The sequence below is a fragment of the Hemiscyllium ocellatum genome, chromosome 34 (genome assembly GCF_020745735.1).
Source record: "Hemiscyllium ocellatum isolate sHemOce1 chromosome 34, sHemOce1.pat.X.cur, whole genome shotgun sequence".
Lineage (NCBI taxonomy): Eukaryota > Metazoa > Chordata > Chondrichthyes > Orectolobiformes > Hemiscylliidae > Hemiscyllium > Hemiscyllium ocellatum.
In genome coordinates this window covers 10667968-10689562 of record NC_083434.1, presented here as the reverse complement: position 1 = coordinate 10689562, position 21595 = coordinate 10667968, and the positions used below count along the sequence as shown (strand labels likewise).

General features: G+C 42.1%; 1 protein-coding gene across 1 annotated transcript in view; it reads left to right on the top strand.

The window, feature by feature from the left end:
• The window catches only part of nup153 (nucleoporin 153), an 80765-nt gene that overhangs the window by 32017 nt on the left and 27153 nt on the right, over positions 1–21595 (top strand). The window contains exons 10-17 of the mRNA XM_060850009.1: positions 1609–1661; positions 1767–1884; positions 4072–4206; positions 4811–4903; positions 5146–5224; positions 5308–5436; positions 8774–9400; positions 19875–20063. Of these exons, the coding sequence (XP_060705992.1) occupies positions 1609–1661; positions 1767–1884; positions 4072–4206; positions 4811–4903; positions 5146–5224; positions 5308–5436; positions 8774–9400; positions 19875–20063 (1423 nt within the window). The remainder of the gene's footprint in view (positions 1–1608; positions 1662–1766; positions 1885–4071; positions 4207–4810; positions 4904–5145; positions 5225–5307; positions 5437–8773; positions 9401–19874; positions 20064–21595) is intronic.

Genomic DNA, 21595 nt, shown 5'->3' with positions numbered 1-21595 from the left:
GGGATATGGGTTTTGCTGGTTAGACCAGCATTTATTGCCCATTACCAAATGCCCTTGAGAATGTATTGGTGAACTGTAGTCTTGAACCATTGCAGTCCATTTAGTATAGGTACGTACTCTCAATGCTGTTAGGGAGTTTGAGAACTTTGACCCAGAAATAGCAATAGTGAGTGGCTTGGAGGGAGCTTTCAAGTGGTGGTGTTCCCATGTGTCTTCTGCCCTTGGAAAGTTATAGTATAGTAGAGTCCCTTCAGCCCAGTGAGTCTGTATTGCCAAAAATACATTCTTACCTAGTCCCACTTTCCCACACTATTATATCTGTTTGAAATCTATCCTAATTAGCACAATGGAAGGTATCCTCACTGAAGGTGGGACTTGTCTCTGCAAAGACAATGTGGTGATTGCTCCTCCTGATACTGTCATGGACAAATCCATCTGTGGTACACAAATTGGTGAGGCTGAAGTCAAGTATACAGTGCCCTCTTAGTTCCTTTCCAGCCAGCTGTAGACCATTCTAGTAGCTATGTCCTTTAGAACTTGACCAGCTTAGTGAGTGGTGGTGCTGCTGAGGCTGTCTTGGTGATGGACATTGAGAAATTTAGTGAATCAACAGCTTCTGGGAATCTTGTGATGAATTAAAGATCAGAGGATGAATATTTGGAAGGTAAGTGACTTGGACTCTTGCCCCACCCCCTAAAGGATTGACGTCGAAAGGGTGGTATGGGGAGGTAGGGGAATATGGCTAGGCCGTGATGAAAGGAAATGGTCAGAGATTATGGCATCAAGAGTTAGAATTCTCTGCGTGAAGACGTGATAGTAAGGTGGTCGTCTATGGTTGTAGGACAGATTGTATGAAAGAAGTGATTTAGATACAAAACAAGTGCAGTAAACTCGATCAAGAACAAGAGGAGTTGAGATGGAGGTTGAAATCACCAAGAATGAGAAGCTACTCAATACAGCGGCAGAGGGAAAACAAAAAAAAACCTAGTAATGACTTCCTAGACCCCAACTTGCAGTCAGGAAAAGAGCCACCCACCACTCTGTCACCTAACTAAGCCAATTGTATACCCAAGTTAAAATAAAAACAGAAATTGCTGTAAAAACCCAACAGGTCTGGAACGGAATTGAATAAGGGTCATTGGACCTGAAATATTAACCCTGCTTTGTCTCCACAGATGCCGCTAGACCTGAGGTTTCCAGCAATTTTTGTTTTTGTTTAAGTTTTTCTTCATTTAAATAATTTTTCTAGTCAACCTGTTCCGAGATGTTATTACACACTCTGGAGCAGATGGAACACAAATCCGTGCCTCCTACTCCAGGGGTAAGAATGCTACCACTGTGCCACAAGAGGGCCCCAAAAGACTAGTCAAGTGAAGTAGTGAGAAGAGGGGAAGAGAAACAAGGATATCTGTAACTGAGTTTGTAAGCAAATATCAATGATAACCCAATACCATGTGGTTTAAAGTACACCTTTAAATGAGTAACAGATTTTTGTTTAAGTTGACTGATTTTGAATGTGACTTGACTTGAAATAAAATAAATTGAGGTCTTATGCATATCAAAAACTTACTGTAAAAGTATCGAATTTCAATTTCCTTGTATTTCTAGAGTGTGAAAGAGAAATTACCTATCCCTGAAATCAGTCTTCAAGCAACAAAAAGGTAGGGTATTCTTTATGTGGTTAGCACTGAATTACTTTCAGACAGAAGTTTTAAAATGTATCATAATTTGTTTTTCTTTAATGCACTCATTTATTTTTGTTGCAGTGATAGCTATTCGTATCAAATCATTAGTTCTCATGCAACCAATGGTCTTGCATCCGGAGGAGCTGGAGGAAAAATGAAGAGAGATAAAGGACATTACTCCTCTAGAGGTGCACAGGAGGTTAGATCAAATTATCTCCTAATTTTTACACTTGCTAGATTTACAAGCATCAACGGAAATACTGTTGAGTAACTTTCTTTATAAGCTGAAAGTTCAGCAGTGTATTTCTTGCATGTTTTCGAAATCAAGTATTTTATTGCATAAGCAATATCTATTTGACTTATTACTCAATGTGATGGATTTTGCCACTTAAAAGCTGTACCATACCGTTCATAAACATTATTTTTGCACTCTGTGTTCTATTGCAGTTTCTTTGGCAGCAACCTTCCATCTTGTGAGACAATGGTTTGCACTGCAGTGGCCAGCACTCTGTTAAGCATTAGTATGGCTCAGAAGCCCCAAGACCCATTCTGTCTTGTTAGTGTATGCTGCATTTGCTGCAGAGGAATACTGCGAGCTGAGAATTTACACAGTTTGCTGACCTCTACTTAGCTCAATTGGCTAAGGCAATTCAGGATATCGTGATTCTACTCTCATTTCCAATGTAGTTCCAAGTAGTTGGCCATTAGTGTCTTCCAGTGTCGTGTTGTCATCTTAATTTCTCACTTGTAGATATCCTTAAACAAAGATATGGCAGCCTTGCAGGCAGTTGCCAGTGCATCCTAAGGGCCTTTGTTATACAGTTATCATCCATTTGATAAATGTGGTCAGACAATCACCAGCATCTTTCGCTTAGCATTGTCTGTGTACTGATGGAAGTTGCATGTTCCAGGACCTCTGAACTGCAGATCTTGAGCTACGAAGAGATGTTGAAGATATGTCTGAGACAGTAAAGACGGAAACTGTTCGATCTTATCTCTTACCTAACATAAATTCTATAGATTTCTCTGTGGAGGAGTGTACTGAGGACCCAAGGTTGGTTTGTTGTAGTTTGATGTTTTCAGTCAGGCTGTTATTGTTTTATACTCCTATTCAACTTGGGCAGAGCAAAGGCAGCTTTTCTAATGCAAATGTCCCTTTCAGTATCACGGGAAAGACAACTGTTGATTGTGGAGCCAAGATATATAAAAAATATTGTCTATTTCAGCATTACTTTATCAAAACTGTTAGATTGTGGTATTGCAGTTTCCTGGACAATGACATTGTCGTCTTCGTGGTATTCAAGCCAAACCTTCAGAGAGTCTGACCATTTGCCACAAAAGGTGTTCGTTGGTAAGGACTCCCCAAAGCCATCTACAAGGTCAAATTCAGAGAATGATGAAGGACTATCCACTTAGCTGGATGAGTGCAGCTCCAACAAAACTCCTTAAAGCTTGACACCATCCATGACACAAGATTGCACTTAACTGGCAGTTGAGAGACTCGAGAGGAGGATTTTGTGACAAATTGAGGTTTCAGTTGGATGATGTATAGTTTACCTTTGTCGCAGTCATGTCAGATGTTATTTCCAACATTGAAAGACAGCTGAACACTAGCCTAAAACAGTATGGTGCTGAAAAAGCACAGCAGATTAGGCAGCATCCGAGGAGCAGGAGAATTGACGTTTCGGGTATAAACCCTTCAGGGATGTGGTTTGTGGGCCAGCATGCTGAGAGATAAATGGGAGATGGGTGGAACTGGGGGAAAGGTAGTTGAGACTGCAGTAGGTAGATGAAGGTGAGGGAGAAGGTGGTAGGTCGGAGAGGAGGGTGGAGTGGATAGATGGGAATGGTGATGGGCAGGTCAGGAACGCAGTGCCAAGTTGGAGGCTTGGGACTGGGATAATGTGAGGGGAAGGGAAAGGAGGATACTGTTGAAATCCATACTGATCCCATGTGGTTGCAGGGGTGCAAGATGGTATATGAGGCACTCTTCCTCCAGGCATCGGGCGATGGAGGAGGCCCAGGACCTGCATGTCCTTGGCAGAGTGGGAGGGTGAGTTGAATTGTTCAACCACAGGGTGGTGATGTTGGTTGGTACAGGAGTCCCAGAGATGTTCTTTCAAATGATCTGCCAAGAGGCTTTGTCTCCCTGATGTAGAGGAGAACACATCGGGTGCAATGGATACAATAGATGGCATTGGTGGAGGTCTTTATTCTTTGTCAATTTACTAGGCACAATCAGTGCATTGTACATGGCATCACAAATAGGCATGAGTTGCAGTCTTATGTGCCATTTTTGTGGGAATGATGCAGTTTGTTTGTTCATTGTCAAATACTGTTTATTTGTGTATGAGTAATGAAGTTGTAAATATTGTGCTGTTTACAGGTAAAGGCCCTAGCCCCTGAATTGCCTGAAGTATCTTTACCAATTAAAAACACAACATTGCCAACCTTCAACTTTGGCTCTCCTTCCACAGCTCCTTCATCTGTAATATCTACTGTAACACCTTTTCCTGACAAGGTATCGTCCTTTTGCACGTTTTATTCTTGTTTTTGTATAGTATATATCTATTTCTGAAGATTGCATCCAGTTCATGCCAGTGCATCTGTGACTGTCCTGGGAATTCCTGGTAATAGCTTTGTCATGCAATTGCATAATGAAGTATACCCTTTGCAATCAAGTTATAAATGTTCGTTGTAGGTTTAAACATGGGAGTATGATCTTATCTTGCAGCTTATCGAAAAGGTGTAAGTTTGTATCTTTTTGAAGTTGAGATTCAGTTTCTTTTAATAGAAAGACTTCTGGCTTTACTTATTGGCCACTTTCTCTCCCCCTCGCACTTCTCAGGAACATGAATCTAAAAGTTAAGATTTAATTCATTTTAACAGACTTCCAAGTACACCTGTTTAACCTGTGTGCAAATAAGCATTTGTCTAAACATCCATCCTTGGGGTGGTAAGAGAAGTTTTGTGGCCTTTGACAGCAGTTTTGCAAACATAGAATCGGATCTATTGTCTGTTTGTTTAGGCCAAGGTAAGAAATAGTTAAGTAATGCTGGTGGAAAATAAGCAGCTCTGTAATCCATGTATGCATGTTATAATAGTCCCTCTTTATTCATGTGCAGGTAGTGGTATCCAATCCAAGTAACGCTGCCTTTACCTTTTCTATACCAAATATAAAAGCAACTGAGGCAAATCTGCAACCTATTTCAGTGTCTGTAAGTATATTTTAAGCCCTAATTTTTAAGTTTTAATGTTTGGAAATCTTTTCAAACCATGTATGTGCGTCTTCCGAATTAATATGTACAAATTGAGTCGTTGATTTGAAACCATTCCGTTCAATCTCCAAGCTATTGAATGTGAAGTGGCAGCATTAACAACCAGTATATAATCCTGCCTCCACTTGTAACAGAATTGATTCATTTTTTTTCAAACACTTTTTTTTTCTACCAAAACACAGACTGGATTTACCTTTAGTGAACCGATTGACAAATCCGTGCCACTTGTCTTTGTATCTGCCAGACCTTCCATTAATGCAGGTATGCATACTTTTACTCTGTAAATTAAAATCAGCCAATGACAGCTTGACTCTTGACAACACCTTTTTTTGCAATATTTATAGCGAAATGCACCACATCGCCTTCTGTTTCTACACCAACAAACGAGAGAAAAAGTGAAGATTGTGATGGGTTATTGAAACCTGCTAAAACTCTGAAGCAGGGCAGTGTCTTAGATGTTTTAAAAGGGCCTGGTGAGTAATTTTTGCTAAGTAGATAAAAAGGAGCATGTTTCCATACTCTGCAAAGTAGTATCTCTTTTATGGGGTTCACGTAGTAAGGTCAAGCTATGTATGACATTTTATATGGTCTGATGTCTGCTTTTATGGTCATCAAATTTGCAGCTCATTCATTGAGTTTCTATAATTGATAATTTCATAACTTTAGATGAGAAGGATCAATGGTAAGGAAAAAATGTTGTGAAAACTTGTTTTTTTTTCCCAAACATTTTATTGCTTTGTTTTATTTGAAGCCAAATACTGAAGGGAATTTATATTTGCCAGGAATTGGTGTTGGAGAGACTGTTAAGTCTGAAGGTTGATAAGTCCCCGGGGCCTGATGGTCTACATCCCAGGGTACTGAAGGAGGTGGCTCGAGAAATCGTGGATGGGTTGGTGATTATTTTCCTGAGCCCGATAGATTTGGGATTAGTTCCTCCAGATTTGAGGATAGCTAATGTACCACTTTTTAAGAAAGGTGGGAGAGAGAAAGCAGGGAATTATAGACCAGTTAGTCTGACCTCAGTGGTGGGAAAGATGCTGGAGTCTATTATAAAGGATGAAATTACAGCACATCTGGATAGTAGTAACAGGATAGGTCAGAGTCAGCATGGATTTATGAAGGGGAAATCATGCTTGACTAATCTTCTGGAATTTTTTGAGGATGTAACTCTGAAGATGGATGAGGGAGTTCCAGTGGTTGTAGTGTACCTGGACTTTCAGAAAGCTTTTGATAAAGTCCCACATAGGAGGTTTAGTGAGCAAAACTAGGGCACATGTTACTGGGGGCAAAGTACTGACTTGGATTGAAAGTTGGTTGGCTGACCGGAAACAAAGAGTAGTGATAAACGGCTCCATTTCGGAATGGCAGGCAGTGACCAGTGGGGTACTGCAGGAATCAGTGTTGGGACCGCAGCTTTTTACGAGATATAGTAATGATATAGAAGATGGTATTAGTAATGACATTAGCAAATTTGCTAATGATACAAAGTTGGGTGGCAGGGTGAAATGTGAGGAGGATGTTTGGAGATTACAGGGTGACCTGGACAAGTTAGGTGAGTGGTCAGATGTATGGCAGATGCAGTTTAATGTGGATAAATGTATGGTTATCCACTTTGGTGGCAAGAACAGGAAGGCAGATTGCTATCTAAATGGAATCAATTTAGGTAAAGGGGCAGTACAAAGAGATCTGGGTGTTCTTGTACACTAGTCAATGAAGGTAAGCATGCAGGTACAGCAGGGAGCGAAGAAGGCTAATAGCATGCTGGCCTTCATAACAAGAGGGATTGAGTATAGAAGCGAAGAGGTTCTTCTGCAGCTCTACAGAGCCACATCTGGAGTATTGTGTGCAGTTCTGGTCTCCAAATCTGAGGAAAGACATTCTGGCTATTGAGGGAGTGCAGCGTAGGTTCACGAGGTCAATTTCTGGAATGGTGGGACTACCTTACACTGAAAGACTGGAGCGACTGGGCTTGTACACCCTTGAGTTTAGAAGACTGAGAGGGGATCTGATTGAGACATATAAGATTATTAAAGGATTGGACACTCTGGAGGTAGGAAACATGTTTCCACTGATTGGCGAGTGCCCAACCAGAGGACACAGCTTAAAAATACAGGGTAGACAATTTAGGACAGAGATGAGGAGAAACTTCTTCACCCAGAGAGTGGCGGCTGTGTGGAATGCTCTTCCCCAGAGGGCAGTGGAGGTCCAGTCTCTGGATTCATTTAAGAAAGAGTAGGATAGAGCTCTCAAGGATAGTGCAATCAAGGGTTATGGAGATCAGGCAGGAACAGGATACTGATTAAGGATGATCAGTCATGATCATATTGAATGGTGATGCAGGCTCGAAGGGCAGAATGGCCTACTCCTGCACCTATTGTCTCTTGGAAGAGCCATGAGATGTCTGAGGTATGGAGCCTGGTGGTGAGCCTGCAGACTGAGGTCTGTGAAAAAATGGCTTTTGGGGAGACTCTGACTTGGAAAGAGAAAGGAGTTGAGAATTGCACCACAGGGTAAGGTGATGAGTCAAATGGCAGTGTGAACTGCAAGTCGGGCAATGAGTGTAGATTCAGGGGTGAGTGATGGGTTGTTTGGTCGCTCCTGCTAATTCTCTTGCATTTCACTTTTTAAAAAGGAATTGCTTTTTACAAAAATGCGCTTAATTCTCTCCAGGAACGAAAATGGCTTCTTTCATTTTAATGTCTGTTGGTAGGGTAATGTAACTGGTGGAACTGTTTAGAGCACAAAGTCCAATGAATTATTTTCTTGAAGTTAAAGGAGACAGCATGCGATGGAACAGAAGGAGGGTTGAGAGATCAAAGGAGCAGGGTTATGGGTTGAGGGCCGGGGGAGAGTGTGTTGGGGGAAAGGGATGCAGACAGGAGCGGGAAACCCCAACTTCTCCTTCACAACTTCTTGAGTTACACACACAAAGCTGGCCTCATTGTATAATTTAAGGCCACCCGAGGTCAGTGTGAATTAACCTGACTCCTTAACTCTGTTTATTCGCAACCACCTTCCCTGGTAATTATAAGTTGACTCAGATTTTCTTTTTCTCCAGCTTAACCAAAGTAAAGAAATTGATTTCATTTCTGTTAAATGCTCATTTAAATAATCAATTTATTGCTCTAGGATTTTTTTGAAGAAATCTGTGTTGACTGAAATTTCCCATTTTCCCCCTCCCCAAAGAATAAAAAACTCAGAAATGTTTCAAAGTCACCCCATCCTCCACCCCCAATCAATGCAAACAGGTAGGCCACTCCGACTTGGAGTATAGCTCATGAGCTGAGATTAAACTCTATTACCACTTGGGAGCTAGGTTCTACGGTTTTCAGCAATGCACCACACCAAAGTACAATGTTGTACAGTATCTTGTATTGACATATAGTGAGAAGGTTGAAGAGGCTAAAGATGGTTTCCCAAATATTGTTGTAGTTGTGAATTATTTTCTTTTGGCCACATGAGAAACATTGATTTCTATTCTTAAGGTGTAAGTGGGTTTTATATTTCATGTACATTTCTAATTGGATTATGTGTGAACTTGATTGTTTCAACTTCCCTGACCTGCTGCAGAAGCAGTGATGACTGCAGAATTCATCTCAGTTTGGGAAGCCTTGTAATAATTTGGCAATATTTCATTGCTTAATCAAGCCTATCTGGGCAGCTGTTGAAGTGTCTGAGAATTAACAGAGCTTCAGTTATTAGCCAGGATTGACACTGTATTGTCTGTTCCTGTTACATGAACACTATTCAGAATATTGAGAGTGTTCATAAACCACTAAAATCTGTCTTTTTGTTTTAACCTGTCCAAAGAGTTCACTTCGTCGTCTTCATCCACACAATGTATAACCAAGTCCTTGGACAGTGCACCAGCTACTGTGAAACCTTTGCCATCAACTACTGGAAAAAATAGTTCCTCCACAGAGAGCTCAAATACCTTAGGATTTGGAGATAAGTTCAAACCTGCTGAAGGTTCCTGGAAATGTGGCTCCTGCCTTTTACAAAACAAAATCACAGACAGTAAATGTGTTGCTTGTCAGACTGCTAAATCTGTACGTCCCACACAAACTGATAATGAGTCAGCCAACAAAGACAAACCTTCATTTAAAGAGACTCCAGTGAGTTTTGGAGACAAATTCAAACCTGCATTGGGTACATGGAGCTGTGATACCTGCTTGGTTCAAAACAAATCAGAAGCTGTAAAGTGTGTAGCTTGTGATTCACCAAAATCTGGAACTGGAGTAAAATCTGCACTGGCTTTGCCTGCAGTGAGTGAAAGTACAAGGAACAGAGAGTTGAACCCTTCAAGCAGTACCTCTGTCAGTTTGGGATTGGCAGATCAGTTTAAGAAACCTGAAGGTTTTTGGAAGTGTACTGTATGCCTCTTACAAAATAAGGCAGAAGACAGCAAATGTGTGGCTTGCCAGTCTGCTAAGCCAGGTAAGTGTCTTTTCTTCCACAATATGGTCGGTGCTGCCATTGTTTATTTGCTATAATATGTCATAATTAATGTGTTTTGCTGCATTTGGAGGTAGGTCTTGTCTTTGGAATCCTCTTGTCTGGGGTATTGATTATGGAATTTCATCATTTTGCATAGTTATCAATGAATGGCATTATGCATTCTGGTTAAGTGGTGTATGAAGTGCACCTATTCAATTAAGTAATGAATATTCCAGTGCACTCCTGACTTGATCACATGTAAGGGGAAAAGTGTTTAATTGAGGAAATGTGCTACTTTGTTGTAAAGCAGCTTGTGTAACTGTGCGGTTGATGTCATGATGTGTTTATACTTATGGTTATAGTGAACCCCTGCCCAGATATTGATGCTGGCAGACTCGGCTTTGTTGATTGGAAAGTACTTCCACCTTCTATTAGAAATAAAAATAGAGATTGCTGGTAAAACTCAGCAGGTATGGCAGCATTTGTGGAGAGAAATCAGAGTTAACATTTCTGATCCAGTGACCCTTCCTCAGAACCTTTTCTTGAAGTTGGTTATTCCAGAGTTTGAATTTGACCAACTACTCTTGAACCTTTATCTGGATGTTGTTCATGTCTTGCTATTTGAAGAGATGTGGCCACAATAAAATAGTCAATGAACAAACGCATTCCTGACTTTATGGTGGAGAGACATAGAATCATAGAGGTATACAGCATGGAAACAGACCCTTCAGTCCAACCTGTCCTTGCCGACCAGGTATCCAAACCCAATCTAGTCCCACCTGCCAGCACCTGGCCCCCATCCCTCCAAACCCTTCCTACTCAAGACACGTTTGGAATATGCAGCAGGATCCTGAAACTGGAATAATTCGTCTCAAAACTCAACTACGTTTCCTTTGCAATAAAAAAAACAAAAATTAGAAATACTTGGCCAAGCAACACCTGGAGAGAGAGAGAAAGAAACAGAATTAAAAGCCTTTGATCAGAACTAGTGAAAGCTTAAAATGTAATAAGTTTTAAGCCACTGAACGTTGCATGACAAGGATAGGGAAAAGATGAAAGTGAAGATCTTTGATAGCATGGAAGAAAAAAGATTTAAACGTCAAAAGGATTGGTGGTGCAGAATAAGAGTTTGTTAGGTTTGTTCATTGTAGAATTTTCCTTTTAGACAATAGGTGCAGGAGTAGGCCATTCTGCCCTTCGAGCCTGCACCGCCATTCATTATGATCACGACTGATCATCCTCCATCAGTATCCTGTTCCTGCCTTATTTCCATAACTCTTGATACCACTATCCTTGAGAGCTCTGGCCAACACTTTTTTTTTAAACGAATCCAGAGACTGGGCCTCCACTGCCTTCTGGGGCAGAGCATTCCACACAGCCACCACTCTCTGGGTGAAGAAGTTTTGCCTCATCTCTGTCCTAAATGGCCTAAACCTTTGGTTCGGGACTCGCCCATCAGCGGAAACATGTTTCCTACCTCCGGAGTGTCCAATCCTTTAATAATCTTGTACGTCTCAATCAGATCCCCTCTCAGTCTTCTAAACTCAAGGGTATACAAGCCCAGTCGCTCCAGTCTTTCAGTGTAAGGTAGTCCCACCATTCCAGAAACTCAAGGGTATACAAGCTGAAAATGTGTTGCTGAAAAAGCGCAGCAGGTCAGGCAGCATCCAAGGAGCAGGAGAATCGACGTTTCGGACATGAGCCCTTATTCAAGAATGAGAAAAGTGTCAAGCAGACTAAGATAAAAGGTAGGGAGGAGGGACTTGGGGGGAGGGGCATTGGAAATGCGATAGGTGGAAAGAGGTTAAGGTGAGAGTGATAAGCCGGAGTGGGGGTGGGGGCGGAGAGGTCAGGAAGAAGATTGCAGGTTAGGAAGGGGGTGCTGAGTTAGAGGGTTGGGACTGAGACAAGGTGGGGGGAGGAGAAATGAGGAACCTGGAGAAATCAGAGTTCATTTCTTGTGGTTGGAGGATTCCTAGGCAAAAGATGAGGCGCTCTTCCTCCAGCCGTTGTTGCTATTGTCTGGCAATGGAGTCGTCCAAGGACCTGCATGTCCTTGGTGGAGTGGGAGGGGAAGTTGAAGTGTTGAGCCACGGGGTGATTGGGTTGGTTGGTCTGGGTGTCCCAGAGGTGTTCTCTGAAACGTTCCGCAAGTAGGCAGCCTGTCTCCCCAATATAGAGGAGGCCACATCGGGTGCAGCGGATGCAGTAAATGATGTGTGTGGAGGTGCAGGTGAATTTGTGGTGGATATGGAAAGATCCCTTGGGGCCTTGGAGGGAAGTAAGGAATGTGGGCGCACGTTTTGCATTTCTTGCAGTTGCAGGGGAAGGTGCCGGGAGTGGAGATCGGGTTGGTGGGGGGTGTGGACCTGATGAGGGAGTCACGGAGGGAGTGGTCTTTTCAGTGCGCTGATAGGGGAGGGAGGGAAATATATCCCTGGTGGTGGGGTCTGTTTGGAAGTGGCGGAAATGACGACGGATGATACGATGTATATGGAGGTTGGTGGGATGGTAGATGAGGACCAGTGGGATTCTGTCCTGGTGGTGATTGGAGAGGCGGGGCTCAAGGGCGGAGGAGCGGGAAATGGAAGAGATGCGGTGGAGGGCATCGTCAATCACGTCTGGGGGAATTTGCGGTCTTGGAAGGAGGAGCTCATCTGGGTTGTTCGATATTGGAACTGGTCCTCCTGGGAGCAGATGCGGTGGAGACGAAGGAATTGGGAATATGGGATGGCGTTTTTACAGGGGGTGGGGTGGGAGGAGGTATAGTCTAGGTAGCTGTGGGAGTCGGTAGGTTTATAGTAAATAACTGTTGATTCGGTTGCCCGAGTTAGAAATGGAGAGGTCTAGCAAGGGGAGGGAGGAGTCTGAGACAGTCCAGGTAAATTTGAGGTCAGGGTGGAAGGTGTTGGTAAAGTGGATGAACTGTTCAACAGTCATCGATGTAGCGGAGGAAAAGGTGGGGGGTGGTGCCAGTGTAGCTGTGGAAGATGGACTGTTCCACATATCCTATGAAGAGACAGGCATCGCTGGGGCCCATGTGGGTGCCCATGGCTACTCCTTCGGCTTGGAGGAAGTGGGATGATTGGAAAGAGAAGTTGTTCAGAATGAGGACCAGTTCAGTCAGTCGAAGGAGGGTGTCAGTGGAAGGGTACTGGTTGGTACGGTGGGAAAGGAAGAAGCGGAGGGCTTTGAGTCCTTCGTGATGGGGGATGGAGGTGTACTGGGACTGGATGTCCATGGTGAAGATAAGGCGTTGGGGACCGGGGAAGCGAAAATCATGGAGAAGGTGGAGGGCGTGGGTGGTGTCCCAAACGTAGGTGGGGAGTTCTTGGACTAAGGGGACAGGACCGTGTCGCGGTATGCAGAGATGAGTTCGGTAGGGCAGGAGCAGGCTGAGACAATGGGTCGGCCGGGGCAGTCAGGTTTGTGGATTTTGGGCAGGAGGTAGAAACGGGCGGGGCGGGGTTGTGGGACTATGAGGTTGGAGGCGGTGGATGGGAGATCCCCTGAGGTGATGAGGTTATGGATGATCTGGGAGATGATGGTGGTGGGAGGTGGGGTCATGATCAAGGGGGCAGTAGGAGGAGGTGTCCACGAGCTGGCGTTTAATCGTGTGATCAGTGTTCCGGAAAGACCACTCCCTCCTTGACTCCCTCGTCACATCCACACTCCTCACCAACCCAACCTTCACTCCCGGCACCTTGCCCTGCAACCACAAGAAATGCAAAACATGTGCCCACACTCCTTACTTCCCTCCAAGGCCCCAAGGGATCTTTCCATATCCACCACAAATTCACCTGCACCTCCACACAAATCATTTGCTGCACCCGATGTGGCCTCCTCTATATTGGGGAGACAGGCCGCCACTTGCGGAACGTTTCAGAGAACACCTCTGGGACACCCGGACCAACCAACCCAACCATCCCGTGGCTCAACACTTCAACTCCCCCTCCCACTCCACCAAGGACATGCAGGTCCTTGGACGACTCCATTGCCAGACAATAGCAACAACGGCTGGAGGAAGAGCGCCTCATCTTCCGCCTCGGAACCCTCCAACCACATGGGATGAACTCAGATGTCTCCAGTTTCCTCATTTCTCCTCCCCCCACCTTGTCTCCGTCTAGTCCCTCGAACTCAACACCGCCTTCCTAACTTGCAATCTTCTTCCTGACCTCTCCGCCCCCACCCCTCTCCGGCCTATCACCCTCACCTTAACCTCCTTCCACCTTTTCAGCTGTGATCTCCAGCATCTGCAGTCCTCACTTTCTCCTCAAGGGTATACAAGCCCAGTCACTCCAATCATTCAACATAAGATAGTCCTGCCATTCTAGGAATTGACCTCGTGAACCTACGCTGCACTCCCTCAATAGCCAGAATGTCTTTCCTCAAATTTGGGGACCAGAACTGCACACAGCTATCCAGGTATGGTCTCACCAGGGCCCTGTAGAGCTGCAGAAGAACCTCTTTGGTTCTATACTCAATCCCTCTTGTTATGAAGGCCAGCTATTAGCTTTCTTCACTACCTGCTGTACCTGCATGCTTGTCTTCATTGACTGGTGTACAAGAACACCCAGATCTCTTTCTACTGCCCCTTTACCTAACCTGACTCCATTTAGGTAGTAATCTGCCTTCCTGTTCTTGCCACCAAAGTGGATAACCATACATTTATCCACATTAAACTGCATCTGTCCACTCACCTAAACCTGTCCACGTCACCCTGTAATCTGCAAACATCCTCCTCAGATTTCACCCTGCCACCCAGCTTTGTATCATCAGCAAATTTGCTAATGTTACTATTAATACCGTCTTCTATATCATTAATATATATTATGAAAAGCTGCAGTCCCAGCACTGATCCCTGCGGTACCCCACTGGTCACCGCCTGCCATTCCGAAAGGAAGCTGTTTATCCACTACTCTTTGTTTCCTGTCAGCCAACCAACTTTCAATCCAAGTCAGTACTTTGCCCCCAATAACATGTGCCTTAACTTTGCTCACTGACCTCCTATGTGGGACTTTATCAAAATCTTTCTGTAAGTCCAGGTACACTACAACCACTGGATCTCCCTCGTCCATCTTCAGTTACATCCTCAAAAAATTCCAGAAGATTAGTCAAGCATGATTTCCCCTTCATAAATCCATGCTGACTCTGACTTATCCTGTTACTGCTATCCAGATGTGTCATAATATCATCCTTTATAATAGACTCCAGCATCTTTCCCACCACTGAGGTCAGACTAACTGGTCTATAATTTTCTGCTTTGTCTTCGCTCCTTTCTTAAAAAGTGGTACAACATTAGCCACCCTCCAATCCACAGGAGCAGATCCTGAATCTATCAAACTCTGGAAAATAATCACCAAACCATCCACGATTTCTCGAGCCACCTCCTTCAGTACCCTGGGATGTAGGCCATCAGGCCCTGGGGACTTATCAGCCTTCAGACCTAACAGTCTGTCCAACACCAATTCCTGGCAAATATAAATTCCCTTCAGTTCAGGTCCTTCAGCCACTGTTACCTCAGGGAGATTGCTTGTGTCTTCCCCAGTGAGGACAGATCTGAAGTACCAATTGAACTCTTCTGCCATTTCTTTGTTCCCTGTTTCTGTCTTCAAGGGCCCAATTTTAGTCTTAACCATTTTTTTCCTTTTCACATACATAAAAAAGCTTTTACTATCCTCCTTTATATTTTTGGCCAGTTTACCTTCGTTACCTCATTTTTTTTTCTCTGCGTATTTCCTTCTTAGTAATCCTCTGTTGTTCTTTAAAAGTCCTCCATTTTCCCACTCCTCTTTGCTATGTTATACTTTTTCTCTTTTGACTTTATATGTTTCTTAACTTCCCTCGTCAGCCATGGCCACACCTGCCTAGTCATAGGATCTTTCTTCCTTTTTGGAATGAATTGATATCCTTTTGATATCCTTGATCTCATTGATGGCATTCACTGAATGATATGGAGAGTGGTTACATTTGTGCAGTACCAATTCGTGAATCCACGAATGGGTTGCAGCTCTGATTTAAAATCTGGAGATAAGCAATTCCGGCAGAAGCAACTGCATATTCTCTGACTGGTTAATGCTAGTGTCAGCTACTGTTTAGAAATGAGTTGAGTGTTATGTTTATAGTTAATTAGTCTTTACCCATCACTCCCTTGGTTTTGCACATTGGTCGTCAAGACTAAATGTCGTCCTTTGTGTAAGATGGAATTTAAGCTAGAGAATAATTGAATGTGCAGAAATAAATCAGTACACCTGAAATATTAACACCTTTCTTAAGAGAGCAAGTGTGTTTGTTAGCTGGGCTCCAAGCTTCTTGTTACCTGCCATTTTAATTCTCTGCCTTATGCCAATTCTAACATTCCTGTGCATAGCCTGCTGCAAGATTTCAACGAAACTCTAGGCAGGCTTGAGAAACACTGGACTGAATAATGATTTCAACAACTTCCAAAGAATAAGGAAGCAATATTGTTTTTGGGGTATTTTCCCTCAGCCTTATTTCTTTATCCCTTCACTTTTCATTCTGATGGCTGCTATAACATGTATTGAAGCACAATCTGTCTTTCTTTACATCACCCATCACCATACTCTGACATGAAATGTTTGAGTTGATTTCTCATGTCCGCCCTATCACAGACTTGCCCTTTTGTTCTTGCATGGTTCTGAAGAAGGATCACTGGACTCGAAACATTAACTCTGTTCTCTTCACAGATGCTGTTAGACCTGATGAGTTTCTCCAGCAATTTCTATTTTTGTTTTTCAGATTTACAGCATATAAAGCTCTTTGTTTTATTTTAGTGTTGTTTAGTTTGCTTTTGAAACCTGTTTTGAATATTCTGTCTTGCAAGGTTGACCTTTTGTATCCAAAATGGATTGCAGAGAGTTTACATAATTAAAAAAACTGCTTGTTATTTTTAATCTAACTTCTGTTCAGCTGATTTACACAAAACAGACCCTTCAGTCCAACTCATGCTTGCCACCAGGTATCCTGAATTAACTAGTCCGATCTTTGCCTGAGTTTGGTCCATATTCCTCTCAAACTTTCCTATCCATGTGTCTGTTCGAAAGTCTTTTAAGTTTTGTAATTGTACCCACTCCTACCACTTCTTCTGGCAGCTCATTCCATATACACCACTCTATGTGGGGAAAAGAATGCTCATCATGTCCCTTTTTAAATCTTTCCCCTCTCACCTTGAACCTATGCCCTTTAGTTTTGAACTCCCGTCCTGGGGAAAAAGATCTTGATTATTTACCTTATTTCTGCCCTTCTGATTTTATAAACTGCAATACGGTCACCCCCTCAGGTTCCTAAACTCCAGGGAAAGTTCCCAGCCTACCCAGCTTCTTTTTATAATTCAAACCTGGCAATGTCCTTGTAATTTTTTTTTCTTCATCCTTTCTGGTTCAGCAACATCATTCGTGACCTGAACTGTATGTAATATTCTGAAACTGTCCTTACCAAATCTTATATGGCTGTAACATGACCTCCCAACTCCTGAACTCATCAATGATACAGAAATTGCTGGAAATACTCAGGTATGGCAGCATCTTTGGAGAGAAATCAGAGTTAATGGTTTGAATCCAGTGACCCATTTTGAAGGAGGGTCACTGGACCCAAAACATTAACTCTGATTTCTCACCACAGGTGCTGCCAGACCAGCTGAGTTTTTCCCGGAAGTTTTTGTTTCTGATTTTCAGCATCCTCAGTTTAGATTTTTAAAAAAAATTTCCTGTACTCAATACTGTAATTGATTGAAGGTAAGCATACCAGACTTTCTTTGTCACTCTCTCTACCTGCAGCGCCATTTTCAAGAGGCAGTGTACCTCCACGACTATGTCTTTCTGGTGGATAACACTCCCCAGGGCCCTAGCATTAACTCTAAGTCCTGAAATAGTTTGTCTTACCAATGCAATACCTTGCATTTTCTCAATTAAACTCCATCTGCCATTCTTTGGTTCATTGGTGCAGCTAATCAAGATTTCATAGTCTTAGATAACTTTCTACACTGTACAGTCTACATCCAATTTGATGTCATCCACAAGCTTACTAGCCATGCCTCCTATATTTTCATCCAGATCCTTTCCATACATGCAGAACAGCAGTGGACCCAGTGCTGAGCCCTACAACACTGCTTGTTCACAAGCCTCCTGTCCACATTACAGCCCTCTACCACTACCTTTGTCTCCAACCATCAAGCCAATTTTGTATCCAATTGGCAAGTTCTCCCTGCATTCCATGTGATCTAACTTTACTATTCAGTTGACCATGCAGAACCTTGTTGAAGATTTTTCTAAAGCCATGTAGACAGCACCAATTGCATGTAAATTCTGTCTCTTAGAATCCCGTCCACCAATTTAGCCACCATTGACATTAGACTCATTGTTCTGTAATTCTCAGGCTTTTTCTTGCAGCCCTTCTTAAGCAATGGCACAATATTAACCACCCTTCCACTCGAATCTGTTGATGATGCAAATATCATAGAGGCTTCTGCAATCTTGTGTTTGTGTGTTGGGTCTCTTTGTTGCCATTCAACCACTTGGGCTTTTTTTAATGGCGAAAATACTCACGGTTCTAGTAGTATTTATGGAAAGGAATAGAGTGTTAACATCTCAGGTTGATCCTCTTTTCTCTCCACAGATTCTGACTGACCTGCTGAGTATTTGCAGCATTATCTATTGGTTTTAAATTTAAGGAAGCACATAGCAGTGGGTTTGCTTGGTGGAGTTAATGAAATAGAGGGCCAGGATTACCAACAATCTTCAAAAATTATCCATGGATTATTGAACAGTTCTTTTTTTTGGTATATCTGATTGAAACAATTAATGGCATCATTATCCCTCTTTGCTCTGGCACTGCACTCTGTTAGAGTCATTTTGATCACCTCACCCATGAGTTGGACAACTCTTGGCCGTTGTTTCATTTTCAAAACTTTAATGAATACTAATTATGGATCAGCCATTTCAAGAATTATACGTATTGGCACAACACTAGAATATCTGGTGAGACCGCTTTTGGTAATCAAGATTGTTAAAATGTTTCCTGATTATTTAAAAAGAAACATCAAAGAATGGGACTATACGGCAAAGTAAATATTTAATTTGATCAAAGTGTCTTTTTTAACATTTGACCAACAAATATACATTTCACAGTAGGAGAAGACAGTGCCTGGATTCAATGTTGCCAAAAAAGATCACCGAGTTTTTCATGTTGGGAATTTTGCAGGAGTTTATGAATTTAAGGCCTTAATGGCATACCTGTCTGAGACGCCACAGCAGTCAGTGCAGTCTTTCTTGAACTTTGATTCTTAAACTGCATTAAGTCCTTGTTATAAGATTTGAGCATTTCCACAATGTCAGCCTCATCCACTTCTTCAAAGCTGATAGTCTCTGCAAAGTCATAATTTCACATTAAACGCTGGGGACGACGTCATGAAATTCTGCTGGTGTACTGAGATATTTGGGCCCTGATCTCCTCCACACACTGTTTAATGTGCCTTCATCTTATGACGCAATGAATTTGTCAATGCCCTTGATATTGTAACCATCCCAAATTGCCTGCCTGATGGCACTAATGAATCAGAAGAAGGTACATTGGAGGTAGCAAGCCATAAATATTGCTGTTGATCTCTGATCCGTGTTGGATCAGTGAAGTCATTTGAAATGTCAGCTGAAACACCTTTGTAAGTAAATAGGATAAATGTAGCTTGGTCATTGTTGGTGGGCTGAAGGGCCTGTTTCTATACTGTATGACTATATTGATTCCTGGAACTGACTACTTCAAGATCTGTGCAGTACTTTCTGCTGCAGAAAACTAAGTGCATCGCCACCACTGCAGAAGAACCAACTCTAATCCTCAAAGTGAATTTAAATTCACGTAGAGTCACACCACCTACAATCCTCAATGTTCCTTTTGAAATGAACTTGCAAGGCCCAATGCATGCAAACGTAGAAGTAGTTTAAACTGGTGATTGTGATTTTTAAATGTGAAAGTGTTCTTAAGTAGCTTTAAAATGAAAGAAAACCAAGCAGGGTGACTTTAAATACTAAGTACCTATGTATGGGATATTGCTGAGATGCTAGCAATGAAACAAAGAAATGTAAGCCACAATAAAAACTGTTAATTCCTTCTTGGCATTCTTTCTCTGAATGTGAATAATGCTCACACTTAGACCAGTTGAGTCTTGTTAGACTGACTGCTCTGAAATAATATTAATGTAGGGCAGGGATCACTCTCCGACACACCTACAGTCTTTTCCCTAAAAGATGCTGGTTTTTATTTTGAAAAATCATCTGAGCTTTAGGATCACTTCCAATGGTACTACATATTTGTTCTGCACTGAATTCAAAAGCATTAACTGCAAACATTATAGGGTATATAAATGATAACTTAGAGGTCTCCTACACTTGTACACCACAATTAATTTTTGGTATTGAATGTGTGCAAGTTATGTTTTTCATTTTATGAATTTTACTCTTAGGTGTTGTACCTGTTGTTGCCAACAATCCTGTTTCAGCACCGACAGATGGAATTCGGGGATTTGGTGACAAATTCAAGAAGCCAGCAGGATCCTGGCGTTGTGAAGCCTGTTTCATTCAGAATTCATCAAATGTAACAAAATGTATTGCTTGTACAACTGAGAAAACAGGCAGCAAGACTGACCCTAAAGGTATAAAATAATTAGTAAACTGAACCAGAGATGCTATATGATATATATGTGTCTGGAAGATGTTTTCTGATGTCTAAAAGTTTACAGGTCATGTCATTGTGGGTGCTGTTAGATCAGTGTATTTTCTGCAGTGAATTGCATGGAACAGACAGTAGAAACTATTCAACCCAGTCAACCCATTTTAGAAATTATGCTGCTCACAAGTGTATTCCTAACTATCTGTGTAATCCTGCATTCTCTTGTCTCGTTTCTACATTTGCATTCCAGGAAGAAGTGATGCTTGTAGGTATAGCTGTGCCTCATTTAGTTGAGTTGATGGATAATAAAAGTTTTATTGTATGATTTTCAACATATTCTTGTATGTGCGATAATGCTAATGGATATTGTGCACTCTGGTTTATTTTACTAGTTGTAAAACTGAATAAGTTTAATCAATTGTTAAATATTGTACTTAAGAAATTAAAATGCACATTCATTTTAATTCTATGAGATAGAGGATTAAGTTAGCATTTTGTTGATCTAGGCGTGGCTCCAGGGTGAACTGGGCCCTTCAAGGACTTGAATTTTTAAAAATTGCTTATGGATTGCGAGTGCTATCCACCAGGTCAATTATTATTCTTATTATTCATTGTTACTTTCTTTTCTAGGCCCTAACACACTAATAAGAGTTCACAGTAATCTGAAACTGCCCATTGGGCATCAGTTGTTATAATCCAATCTTTAAAGATTTGAATCAAAGAACTAAAATTTGATGGCATACCTTCATTGCATTATTGAACTAATGCTGCCTTAATTCTAAATCAACTTTCTAATTATTCTTGTGAACTAAGAATGGAGACATGAATAGAATTGAACACAATGCTAAAAAGCTGATGTTGCTCTATAGAGTTTTGCGCTGAGAAAATGTATAGTAAAATAGATTGAAAGGAATGATGCGGTTTACAAACTCTCAATAGATTGAAATCTTGGAACATCGAATGTTCTGAAAGAGGAGAGGGACAGCAGGAGGTCATTGTACACATTGGAACCAACGCCGTAGAAAGGGAAAAGGTTGAGATTCTGAAGGGAGATTGCAGAGAGTTGGGCAGAAATTTTAAAAAGAGGTCCTTGAGAGTAGTAATATCTGGATTACTCCCGGTGCTACGAGCTAGTGAGGGCTGAAATACGAGGAGAGAGCAGATGAATGCATGGCTGAGGAGCTGGTGTATGGGAGAAGAATTCACATTGGAAGTTGTTTTGGGGTAGAAATGACTTGTACAAGAAGGACGGATTGCAGTTAAATTGGAAGAGGACTAATATACTGGCTGGGAGATTTTCTAGAGCTGCTCGGGAAGATTTAAGGTAAGGTTGGGGTGAATGTGGGGCCCAGGGAGATGGTGAGGAAAGAGATCAATCTGAGACTGGTACAGTTGAGAACAGAAACGAGTCAAACAGTCAGGGCAGGCAGGGACAAGGTAGGACTAATAAATTAAACTGCATTTATTTCAATGCAAGGGGCCTAACAGGGAAGGCAGATGAACTCAGGGCATGGT